Source organism: Chionomys nivalis, chromosome 12 (assembly GCF_950005125.1).
Source record: "Chionomys nivalis chromosome 12, mChiNiv1.1, whole genome shotgun sequence".
Classification (NCBI taxonomy): Eukaryota; Metazoa; Chordata; class Mammalia; order Rodentia; family Cricetidae; genus Chionomys; species Chionomys nivalis.
Genome location: NC_080097.1, coordinates 64,572,117 through 64,584,686, shown reverse-complemented (window position 1 = coordinate 64,584,686; position 12,570 = coordinate 64,572,117). Strand labels below are relative to the sequence as shown.

The 12,570-nt window shown below is 38.9% G+C and overlaps 1 protein-coding gene across 10 annotated transcripts in view; it reads left to right on the top strand.

Annotated features, from left to right (window-relative positions):
• Ktn1 (kinectin 1) overlaps positions 1-12,570 on the top strand; it is a 98,997-nt gene that overhangs the window by 74,782 nt on the left and 11,645 nt on the right. For 6 of the 10 annotated variants that reach the window (XM_057786781.1, XM_057786784.1, XM_057786776.1 and 3 more), the window contains 7 exons: positions 2,434-2,523; positions 8,493-8,573; positions 9,112-9,201; positions 9,329-9,421; positions 10,526-10,597; positions 10,820-10,903; positions 11,062-11,145. In XM_057786781.1, coding sequence (XP_057642764.1) covers positions 2,434-2,523; positions 8,493-8,573; positions 9,112-9,201; positions 9,329-9,421; positions 10,526-10,597; positions 10,820-10,903; positions 11,062-11,145 — 594 coding nt within the window. The remainder of the gene's footprint in view (positions 1-2,433; positions 2,524-8,492; positions 8,574-9,111; positions 9,202-9,328; positions 9,422-10,525; positions 10,598-10,819; positions 10,904-11,061; positions 11,146-12,570) is intronic. The other 4 variants (XM_057786780.1, XM_057786778.1, XM_057786783.1 and 1 more) reach the window with 1 other exon arrangement.

The following is a 12,570-nucleotide window of genomic DNA, read 5'->3' as shown; positions in this document are numbered from 1 at the left end:
CAGCACAATTTTATGATTTGCTAATTTTATATATATTTATGTCCTTTAGTGCAGCAGATTTATGCTTATGTGGTACTTAAACTGGTGAAAATTTTCATTCGGTTTTAGGTTGAGAGAGCTGGCAGCTATTACTGCAAGAGGGATTTAGGCCAGAGACTCAGGCTCTAGCCACACAGGTGCAGTTTAATTGTGAAGGGTTCCTGTTGTTCAGTCACCTGTCACAAAGGGGACTTTCTAGTACGGGTTTTTCACTATTTAGAGCTAATGTCTTCTTCATGCATTTCCTGCACAAGGCATTGCTGCATCTTCTAATGCACAGAGGGAACTCCAGTATGTGCATGCTGGCTTGATGCTAATGATTTATGGGGAATAGACTCCAGTCTTTCCTTAACAGAATTGAGTCCGTTCATAGCATGGATGTAAAGTGATGCCGATTTACTAAGTGCCACATATTATGATGTGACTACATAAAGCACCTTTAGTGTTTTTAGGTGCTAGAAATAAAATCAAAATGAAGGATAGCTCACTGTTCTTAGATTTTTATTTATTTATTTATTTTGAAGCAGGCTTTCTTTGTGTAGCTGTGCCTGTAGATGTTTAGTTTCCTTCCTTCCTTCCTTCCTTCCTTCCTTCCTTCCTTCCTTCCTTCCTTCCTTCCTCCCTCCCTCCCTCCCTCCCTCCCTCCCTCCCTCCCTCCCTCCCTCCCGTCCTTCCTCCCGTCCTTCCTTCCTTCCTTCCTTCCTTCCTTCCTTCCTTCCTTCCTTCCTTCCTTCCTTCCTTCCTTCCTTCCTTCCTTCCCTCCCTCCCTCCCTCCCTCCCTCCCTCCCTCCCTCCCTCCCTCCCTCCCTCCCTCCCTCCCTCCTTCCTTTTTGATTGGGTCTCAGTATGAAGTCCATGCTGGCCTGACACTTGAGATCCTTCTGCTTCAGCTTCCCAGGTTTGGAGATTGCAGGCAAACTCTATCATACCAGCTTCTGGAGTTTTATTTAGTTATTGAGCTACCACACCTAGCCTAGAGTTACTTTTATAGTAATAAATACTTGTTAGAAACTGTAAATGACAGACTTACATAAAAGATACTTTGTATATTCTGATCAATAGAGGTTCTAAAGAAATAATTCAGTTTCTAAAATTAGATCCTTTTCAAGCATTGAATGGAAATTGCTATTTACAACCATATTTATATCAAATGAAAACTTTGTAACTAAAACATTCTCTGTAGAATAGTTTGCATGGTGGCTGTTGATTACAAGCTAATCTTTCTCCCTCTGTGGTTCAGGATTCTTCTATTTCATGTTACCTGTAGTCAGATGAGATCAGTCACCTTAATTATCTCTGGAATAGCAATTGTTTTCTTTAATTGCTATTTCATATACCTTACTTTGTGCAGTTAGGTATATACGTACAAGTTTTTGGACTTCTCTAAATTATTGAAAATACTTGGTAAAACAGCTATTCTAGAACATTACTACTAATCTTTAATAGTACAGCACCTTTTAGTGTGCATAGAATATGAAATTTCTAGTTTCTGTTGTGATAATTTAGGTTAACATTTTCTTAAATTGTCTTAAGTCAGGGACAGATTTCAAAGAGCTGAGAGATGGTTGAGGTGCTGCTTGCTCCCCTCTTGTCATTTCCTAGACTCCAATAGTGTGTGGAATGATTTTGTTGGCTTTGGTTACATTTTTATAGGTTTATAGTGTCTTTCTCTGTTTGTTTGCTTTTGAATCTTACAGAAATAGTTTGAACATTAGATTTGAAGAGATATGTGTGTGTGATCAGATTGTTTCCCTAATTTTGACAAACCATGATTCTGAGTTTATAATTGGAGTAAGAATAAGAATTCAAGAAATTTAGATTAAACATTAGTAATAGTTGAAATTTGCTGCCCACTGTGCATCAAAAGTATTCTTATTAATGTTTCTAATTAGCCCCGCCCCTCCCCCATTCTTACTTCCCATCACAATTTATTTTTCCCTTTTGTTTAACAGGACAGGATAGTGTCACTGCTCTTTTCGGTAACCTTTACTGGTCGCTAAGCCTCATTTATTTCTCCCAAGTACGTTTGTCTTGGTAAAGTCATCTGTGAGGTTTAGTTGATAGGAAGGGATGTGTGTGAAGTGTTCCTGGAGGGGCAAAGCACTTTATTTCTAATACCAAAGACAATCCATATTGTCAGTTACTGCTTTGGCTTGATTAACTCAAGGTATTATTTAATATTTAGGATGTTTTAGAGATTCTGCAGATTTTGTCTCTATAAGGAAGTATGTTTTACTTACTTCCTTAAAGTGACAAAAATTATATTTTTTAATATTAAAGTAAGTTTTAAAAATTGACTTTTTTCTTCATTAGAGTTTCAAAGGTCATAGCTCCTCCCACCCCCTTGAAAATTGTATAACCATGTAAGTCTGAACCGGTGTGTCTTCTCTCTAGGAAAGACAACAGCATGTGGAAGCCGTTGAGCTAGAGGCCAAAGAACTTCTCCAAAGATTATTTCCAATGGTGTCTGTCCCTTCTAATTTGGTAAGATGAATCTGTTGCTTTTAAACATTTATCGTTAATTATGTAGGAAGTTGTCAGTATCAGCATTTCATTTCTGAGTTTGATTTGTTAGCGTGCTGAACCGCTCAATGTCCCTGTGACTTACCAGACAGGTGCACTTCCAAGTAACTTGGCTCAAAGCTCATCTGTCTGTGCCTGAAACTTCTGTTGTATTTTATCAAATTGAATGGCTTTAGATGTGTTTGGAAAAGAGTTTTTTTCTGAATGGAAAACAAAATCAACAATAAAGTGACTACTTCTTAGTTTAACAGCTGTCCTTTAATGTATTCCACCCTGCGACCATGATTTTCATCTATTCTTCACTCCAGGTGTGAGGTTGAACATGGTTCTAGTAGGACAGGAAAGTAGCTTGCTCAGACAGCAGCAAGTATTTGAGGGCAGAGAAGATAGGGAATGTCCCTGAAGTTGCTAAAATGGTGAGATAGGCCTTCTTAAATTTTTAATAAAAAAGTGTAGGCAATGGGATAACAGTCCCAGGACCGACTCACTTTGGGAGTCACTGTGCACGCTCATGTTAATACATGAGTGGCTTTAGACTTCCCATTATCAGAATTCTCAGCCTTCCCATTGCTGTGTCGCCCTTCAGTAAATACAGTTCCTCATGCTGTGGTGTCCCAGCCATAAAATTATTTCCTTGTTACTTCATAACTATAATTTTGCTACTGCTATGTATTGTAATGTGAATATTTTTTTGAGATGAAGATTTGGCTGAGGGCTTGTGACTTACATGTTGAGAACACATGGCTTGGTACATTTTCTTAGTAAGGCATTCTCATCTTGTTTCCTCTGTGTCTGGCAGGTGACTGACTCTACACCTATCTTCTTCCTGGAATTCTCTTAATCTGCTCACCCCACCTATATTTTCTGTCTTACTATTGGCCAATACTCATGACACAGTGTACAAGAGCATTATCCCACATCAGTTCCCCATTTTTTCTGTTCAAAACAAGAACTCTGAATTTAATCTCCTTTGTTTAGCTTTGTTTTCCTGACCATTATCCATAACAACTTATAACCAATACTTGAAACAAAGACAAACATCCAAAATCCATTTTTTTGAGAATGTGCGTGTAGTTTTCTAGATTACTTCCTGCTGATTGGGGGCACTGATATTCTTATGGGGACCCAAAGGAAGTTTAGGATTTATGATCAAGTCCTGACTGGAGTCTTCTGTGAGGCTGGATCATCTCAGTCAGCAGTTTCGAGGCTGTTCTGGGTGTAGACCTCAGAGGAAACTGCAGCAGAGGTGCTCTGGAACGTTGGATCACCTGGGTCATCTGCTCTATCAGATTTCTCAGGGGATCTTCCTTGATCAAACCTTATTTTTCTTAACCTAGAATGAATCCACAGCCTCCCATTTTCTGTGGAAACAAAAGCAAAACCTCTTCTCCAAAGTAACATATCTTTTGACTTAATTTTTGAAGTCAAGGTATATTCAAAATATATAGGTTGTATTAATCCAGCAGCATTTATAATCATATGTCTTTTAGCAGCTGTTGCTCCTTCCTCAGCAGTCAAACAATTCAAGAACATCATCGTAACATACAGTATCCCAATTCTCAGTGTATTTTCCATCTTTACGTGGCTTTTTCTTTTTACTCCATTTCTTTTATTTTTTATTTATTTATTTATTTATTTATTTGGTTTTTTGAGACAGGGTTTCTCTGTGTATCTTTGGCTGTCCAGGAATTCATGCTGTAGACCAGGCTGGCTTCAGTCTCACAGAGATCTGTCTACCTTTGCCTCCCAAGTGTTGAGGGGATTAAAGGTGTGTGCCACCATACCTTGAACTCACAGAGACCTGCCTGCTTCTGCCTCCCAAGTACTGGAATTAAAGCCATGTGTCACCACACCCAACTACTTTATTTCTTTTTAGAATACTTTCTCTGTCCTTTTTCTTTTCTCTCCCAAACCTACATATATTTTTAATTGTTGTAAACTGTTGAGAGGTATTTTTCATCTGAATCTATCTTTATTGCATATTTCTATCTTTTTCTGACCACGTGAGTCTTTAATCTGCTAAGCAATAGGTTAGGATTAAAGCTGCCTCTTTGATGTCTAGATTCACCCTACTCCTTACCTTTTTGAGAGTGTAGCTTCATGGTGGAGGTTCTGGTAGGAGCCACATTTATTGCCACAACTCTGTGGAGTTTCTAGTTCCATGCCATCACCAAGAAGCTTGCTGCTTCATATGGTTTATAAACACCATTTAAGTGTTTGGTGGTAGGGCCTCTTAGAAGATCTGCCATGTGATTTTTGCTAATGCTGAGTCAGGAAGGCTTTAAGGAGCCATGCCTCTGCTTGCTGCTAGTAAACAGAGGCTATTGGAGTAAGAATACCAAGAAACTGTGCTTGACTCTGTTCTTGTTTGTCCAGAATCCTTTTTTTAAGCTTTCTCAGGCTTTATGTGGAAATTCTTGCTAAATGTTTGGGTGCCTTTTGTAGCATAAAGTTTATGTCCCTCCTGGTCCCTTAGCCGTACGGTCCCAAAGAAACAAACAAAGGCTTATATTAACTATAAACTGTTTGACTTGTTAGCTCAGGCTTATTATTAACTAGCTCTTACAACTTAAATTAACTCATAATTCTTGGCTATGTTTAGCATGTGGTTTGGTACCTTTTCTCAGTAAGGCATTCTCATCTTGCTTCCTCTGTGTCTGGCTGGTGACTGACTCTCTGCCTTTCCTCTTTCCAGAATTCTTCTAGTCTGTTTGTCCTACCTATAGTTCCTGTCTGGTTTCTGGCCAATCAGAGTTTTATTAAACCAATATGAGAGACAAATCTTTACAGTGTACAAGAGCATTATTCCACAGCAGAGAGCCTCTGTGTTAGATCACTCAGAAGGAGCTCAAGCATTAGAGCATTTTATCAGCAAATATTTTAACACATAGTCCTAAGAGATGAGAATTATTTTATTTAAAAAATAAATATTAATTTTACATATTTAGTCATTTCCCTAATTTTCATATACATTGCTCATGCCAATCGAATATAAGATATAAAATATAGAACTCAAATAAGATTAACATGTGATTGGTGTTTTCGGCTGGCTGATTCTCTGCAATTGTACTGCTTTTTCACCTTTTTCATTTTTAGCTTAGAAGTGTCCTGTTACAGTAGTAACAGGTAGTTTCTGGTAGTTTGGATTTAGCTGACTGAATGTCCAGTGCTAGTGTGTCCTCTGCCCTTTGTATTAACTAATAAATTGGCACCCATTAGAGGCTTATCTGATCCAGGGTCAGTATTTCAAGGTGGGTAGTCGGAACTCAGGTCTGTAACATCTGCTTGCCTGGTTTAATGGAGCTTCCTCAGGCTGTCTGTGATGGCCTTTGGTAGCTGCTGTGCCTTATGCTGTAGCAAGATGGTCCTCATTTATTGCATACAGTTAGAGCTTCAAGCGTGGAATGGCCCCTTCCTCTAGGTGGGTTCAGGGGTGCACTGTATGAGTAGTAGAACGTTAGCTGCTTTCTCTCTTTAGGGTCTGTGTACATGCACCCTACTGTTAATTCACACAAGGAGGGAAGATTCCTGTTTCCTCTGTAGCTGTGGGGAGGGTGCACAGAACTGAAGAAAGGTCTTTTATTAGACAGATCACCTAGGGGAAGGGGCTGCTTATACATTCCTTTTCTTCTGTGGCCATAATCTGTTTTTGTTTCTACTTTATGTTTTATTGGTGGATTTACTTATTTGACAATATTTCATGAGCCAAGAATGCTGAAGACCTGCAATTTCTATTCTTCAAAAATTGTAGACATCACTTTTTTTTCTAATTAAAAAGATATTTATGTATATTGGTGTTTTGCCTGCATGTGTGTCTGTATGAGGGACCTTGGAACTGGAGTTACAGACAGCTGTGAGCTGCCATGTGGGTCCTGGGAATTGAACCCAGCCAGGTCTTCTGGTAGAACAGCCAGTTCTTAGCCACTGAGCTGTCTCTCCAGCCCCAGAGTTTTTCTTTTCATATTAACAGACTTATTGTTTGTTCTGCTACTGCTTGCTCGCGGGTTTGGGGCTATGGTCTTGTCACACATGCAGCTCAGGCTGGCCTTGATCCTTCTGTCTCCGAATCCTGACCTGGGATTATAAGTATGTGCCATTATGCCTGGTTAAATTCATCTTAATGACATTATTTATTGGTATTCAATAAGTAAATCTAAATCACCATCAGACATTACGATGTTCTTTGTGTTTTGTTCACATTCTTGTTAAAAGATGAAACTTGCTTCATGTTGTCTGTATTTTAAAATATATATTAAACTTTTCATGTGCTAGTTAAAAGAGTTTTGTATTCTAGTTTTTTAAAAGAACTACTTAATTTTGCCAGACATGGTGGCTCACACGTCTAATTCCAGGAAGGAGAGGTAGGCCATCCTGGTCTATATGACAGACTAGCCAGGACTGGATACACGAGAAAACAAAAACAGAATTACCATAAACCTCATTATTATTAGGATAAATTAGCATAACTAGAGGTTTTTTTTTTTTTTTTTTTTTTTTTTTTTATTGCTTGCTATTGCCATTGTATAAAGTAGATCCAGATAGGGAACTGTTTTATTTTGTTTTAATTTATGTTGGATTCCAGTTTGCTACTGTACACTGTTGTGGTTTGAGCTTGTATTGTGAGAATGCCATTCTTTTAAATGGATAGTGGCTTTTGACATCGACAGACCACGAAAGCATTGCAGCGTGGGGTGACGTCAGCACCACTCACTTTTCTTATGTAGTCCTTCTAGAATGCCCCTTTTCAGCTATAGAAATGAAAGCTTCATATTACAGAGTTAATAAACATTCTATTCGTTTCCTTTATCAATTAAACTAAACCAAAAATGTAAGAAGAAACTTGATTTTACAATATTAGACACTTGTTATCACAGTTTAAAGTTCTGTTAACAAGCTTCAGAAATTTATATTTTTTTCTAAAGTTTCAGATAATGGCTAAAACAATAATAAATGTATTGTTTTCTTTACTTGACCTATAAACAGAAACCGATTTTTTGTTGGTGTTAAATAAATGTGTGTGTATCATCCCCATTATGATTTAAAATGTGCTTCTAATGCATGTTTTGTTTTTTAATTTGAAGGTGAACTTTAGAATACCTTCAAAGAATCTGAAATCCTCTGGACAGAACCCCTTTCATTAGACTTTGTATTTTTGAATTCTACTTCGCTTTAAGAATTGTTTCACCTGGAAAAGTTTTTGAAAAGTTGCTCATTCTAGATTTTGAGTTTTTTAGAGAGTAAGCTCAGCAGCTTTTTGCTCATGCATACTTTTCCGGACAATAGAGCATGACATGAGTTCTGAGCTGAGGTCCGTTGCCATCGCTTACAAAATTCAGTGTGAAGAACTTGGTGTGGATAAAAAACATTTTATTTTATAGTAATGTGTGCGTATTTAATTTTTAGTGAACATTAAATTATTTATTTACTTATTTATTGCTGGCCATGGTGGCATCTGTCTTTAATCGTAGCACTTGGGAGGCAGAGGCAGGAGAATTCTTTGTGAGTTCAAGCTTAGCTAGGCAACATATTGAGGCCCTGTTTCAATTTTTTTCTTTCCCTCCTTCCCTTTTTCCCTCCCTCCCTCTCTCCTTTGTTATAGTTTTTCTATATAGCCTAGGTTGGCTTGAAACTCACAAGCATCCCAGGTTGGCCTTGAACTCAGTATCTTCCTGTTCATGCTTTCTAGGCTATGTAGCTATAGGCATGTGGCATCATTTGGCTTAGTGTTTTTTGTTGTTGATGATGTTTATTTTTAAAAACTGGATTATGTTCAATCTGTGAAAGTTATATCCTCCTCTGATATATGTATAATGACAGTGTATGTAGCTTTCTTTTATAATGGTCTAATTTGGTGCTTTTAGATGCTTGAATATTTCTTTTAATAATCAGACTTTTTTGGAAATTGATGACCTGGACCTTTCTCCCCACAGAGTTACAGTGAATGGTTACGTGGCTTTGAAAAGAGGGCAAAGGCAAGTGTGGCTGGGACATCGGATGCGGAGACGGTCAAGGTCAGTTCAGGAGATAAACAGACTGCGAGGTGGATGGTCAGACCTTGTTCTCAGTAAAGCTGGCGTGATGAAAAGATTAGCTGGGTAGTGAAAAGAATGTGGTTCCTTCAGTTTTAAAACCAAATGTTTAATTACTGTTATTTCTTTTTAGTTTAATTTTTGAAAGTAAAGATCAGCTGAGATACGTAGCCAGTCTCACTGGCTTCTGAAGCACCCCAGATAACTTCAGCTGCACTCAGAAACTGGCTTCCTTCTTAGCCTTGACCACAGAAAGTGCAGACCTACTGTGTGGCATAAGCATTGTAGTGTTTATTTATGGGTCTCCTTAGTTGTTCCCACGTGTATGAAGAGTACATCCTTGCTGTAAATGTCACAGATGGACATCATGTGACCAAAAGGTCATCAGCGTGCATTGCTGCTTACGAAGGTTGAAATGTAATATCCTGTCATAAGTCATTTCTGCCCGATTATTATGTCATCAGATATTGAAACTAATATAAAGTGTGACCCTCCTAGTTGTCATTGTTTTTCTCTGCAGGTTTTGGAGCACAGGTTGAAAGAAGCTGACGAAATGCACACACTGCTGCAGCTAGAGTGTGAAAAGTACAAGTCCGTCCTTGCAGAAACGGTAGGAAATGGCTTGAATTACATTTTAATTTTATGTGTAAGTCGTTGATGTATTTCTCCTGGCCTATGTGATTTTATCTTGACACTATAATATGATTTTTTCAGACTAATTCTGCTTTTGTCTACAGGAAGGGATCTTACAGAAGCTGCAGCGAAGTGTGGAACAAGAAGAAAGTAAATGGAAGGTTAAAGCTGACGAGTCACGGAGGACAATTAAGCAGGTATTTAAGGACAAGCTTAGAGCAGCTGTGCCGAGCAGTGGGGTCCCCACTAGTGCCCTCTGGGAGCTGTGATATATCAGCTATGCCTTATACCATGGTGGGGTAGGGATCATGTGAAGTAGCCCTGGCTGATTCTGATTCTTCTGTGTGAAAACCACTCACCGGAGTGACCAACGGGCGGGGTAGCAGGCACAGTGCCTTGAAAGTGATGGTACCACACACGACACAAAGTCAAGTAGCCCAGATTCAGAATTAGTCTTCAAATAGTGCTCTATCCATAGCATATTGTATTTAAGAAAAGACTGAGTCATTCTTCTGTTCATTTTTTGTTTTTTTCTTGGTAGTCTTATCTTTTCTGCTATTTTCACGGGTGTAGTGAAGAAACAAATGCATGAGGTACCTTGCGTGTGCAAGCTGCAAGCAGGCTGTAGGTTGTTCTCTCTAGCTTTGGAGCCTGTGCTGGAACTAGCCTGGTCTACAGAGTAAATTTCAGGAGGCTCAAGAACTACAGAAAAACCCTGTCTTGAAAAACCAAAACACACCTTTGGGGATTGCATATAGTGATTAGCTATTAATGTTAACAAAATTAAGTGATACTAGCTGGCTCTTAATACAGGATCATATAAATAGGTAGGTTCTGAGCATTATTGAAATGAAGTGTATGTGAGTGAGGCTCTTATTTTTAAGAACTTTAATTGACAGTTCAGTATGGGGTGCATTTTGAAACCTCTAAGTGGGGCTGGCGAAAGGTTCGTAGGTAAAGGCAGCTGCCAAACCTGACAACCTGCTTCCATCCTCAGGACCCCACATGGAAGGAGAGAACTGATTCCTGCAAGTTGTCCTCTGACCTCAGATGCACAGTGCCTTATATTTGCCCCTCCCCCAAATAAAATAAGTGAAAATTTAAAAAGCAAAACTTAAAAAAAAACCTCTAAGCTAGAATTTCTACCCTGTGATCTAGGATAGCACATTTGTAGATGATACCATGTCCCAGTTCAGAATATGGACACCCGTGTGAGAGTGGGAGCCTGTGCAGTCCACTCTTGTGGTGAGAGTGGGGTGCCCCTGTCCCCAGTGGCTCTCTTACGCTGTCTCATGTTTCAGATGCAATCCTCCTTTACGTCCTCAGAGCAAGAGCTGGAGCGACTAAGAAGAGAAAACCAAGATATGGAAAATGTATGTTATTTGATAGTTAACACTTGTAACCTGTGAACCCATTTTTATCATTTTGGGTTGCCCAACTATCTATTTTAAGGCTACTTTTATATCTAATGATATAGTTATGTTTTTATTCTCTTGAGTAGTTTGAGTTAATACAGTTTTAAATTCCTGAGTATCCTAACCTCCCATTATGGAAGGAAAATTTCAATGTATTGACTTCCTTGTTTTGTGTGACAGCTGAGAAGAGAACGAGAACACTTGGAAATGGAGCTAGAGAAGGCAGAGGTTGAACGGTCAACTTATGTGACAGAGGTCAGAGAGGTACGTGTGACAGAAGTTCTTTAAAGTGCTTTTCAATTCAAATTAAGTAGAGACAGAGTGTTTTATTTCCATTTAAGTTGTGTGTAGAAGAGCTTCCAGGTAGCTACCAAGTATGGGTCGTCATGGCGATCAATCTTAAACTTTAAACTTCATTGCAGCTGAAAGATCTGTTGACTGAGTTGCAGAGAAAGCTTGATGGCTCATATTCTGAAGCAGTAAGACAGAATGAGGAGCTTAACTTGGTAAGCAGCTGGCCTTCCTCTGAGCGCCGGTGGGCTCTGGAGACACGCGTGCTGGGGTGGTGACCCCACCAGACTCCTGGCTAACACCTTTAGCTTGGCACTTCTGTTCAGTGGAAGCCAGTCTTCCTCTTCTGATGTCTCTGAAGATGGTTCTTCTTTTCTTAGCTCCTAATAATGGCATGTTTGGCTTTCAGCTATATTTCAAAGTTTCCTGCCTTTTCTATTCTAATTTCTCAAACAATGTGTTACTTTTTGGTGAATAAAGAAACAAAAGATTGGAGGAGTAGCAAGGATTGTTTTCTCAAACTCTCACAGGTAACTGGGCTTCCTAAGTGTCTGACCCGTAGGAAACTGGTGAAAGTTTACAGATACGTGTTCTTCATTCAAGGGAGTGACCCAACCTAAGCTTCTGACTAGTTGTTTTAAAAGTAAATTTCAGAACTTTTAAAAGTAATTTATTTGTTCTTTCTGTTTGTTCTTTTGAGACAGGGACTATTTATTACGTAGACTGATCTTGTACTCACAGTAATCCTTCTGTCTCAGTCTTTTAGCTGGGATTACAGATATGAGCCAGTATTCATTATCAATATATTGTCTAGCACATAATAACCTAAAATGACTGACTGATTCCCTCCTTCCCTTGTTTTTCTTTCTTGTGGTTCTAGGAATTAAACCTAGGACCTCATGCATAATAGTCAGGCATTCTATCTTTGAAGTATATCCTCAGCCCCTCTCCCCTTTTTATTTTGATAAAGGGTCTTGCTAAATTGTCTAAGGTAGCTGAGAGATTTTAATAGTCCAGGTCATCTCAGCCTCCCAAGAGTGGGGACTGTGCTACCAGGCCTAGCTGCAGCTAAATGTGTTAAGACATGAAGTTCTTTGCATTCCTGTTGTTAAAGTTTTAGGAATTTGTACTGATTGTTGACATGCTGAGCTGTTAGGTGGAAACAGCTGTCTTGTTCTGTTTTATAGCTAATCATTGTATTTACCTGTGATGTAAAATTTTGCATATTAATTTTTTAAAGTATCTGAGCATACTTTAGGAAGAATACAGTAAGTTTCTCTTTACTCCAGATTGTTTCATTTAGCTCTGCACATGTACAAGGAGAACCTCCCACCTCATTTACTCTCATTCCTGGGCGCTCTTTGTCACCGCAGTTATGTTAGTGAATGCGTTTCTTTTTACTGTTAAAAGTTTTTAAGTTAACGCTTAATATTGTGTTTCAGCATAGCATCTTCATACATACCTCTCACCGTTCTCTTCCTCCCTACCCTTCCCTGTCTTCCCTAGTTTCCTCTACCTGGTTGTTTGTTCCTAATTGGCGTTCTTGGCCACATAATCCAGGCTAGCCTTGAACTGTCAGCACTCTGCCTGCCCCCGCTTGCAGAGCATTGTGATTTACTGAGACTTACAGGTGTGCACCA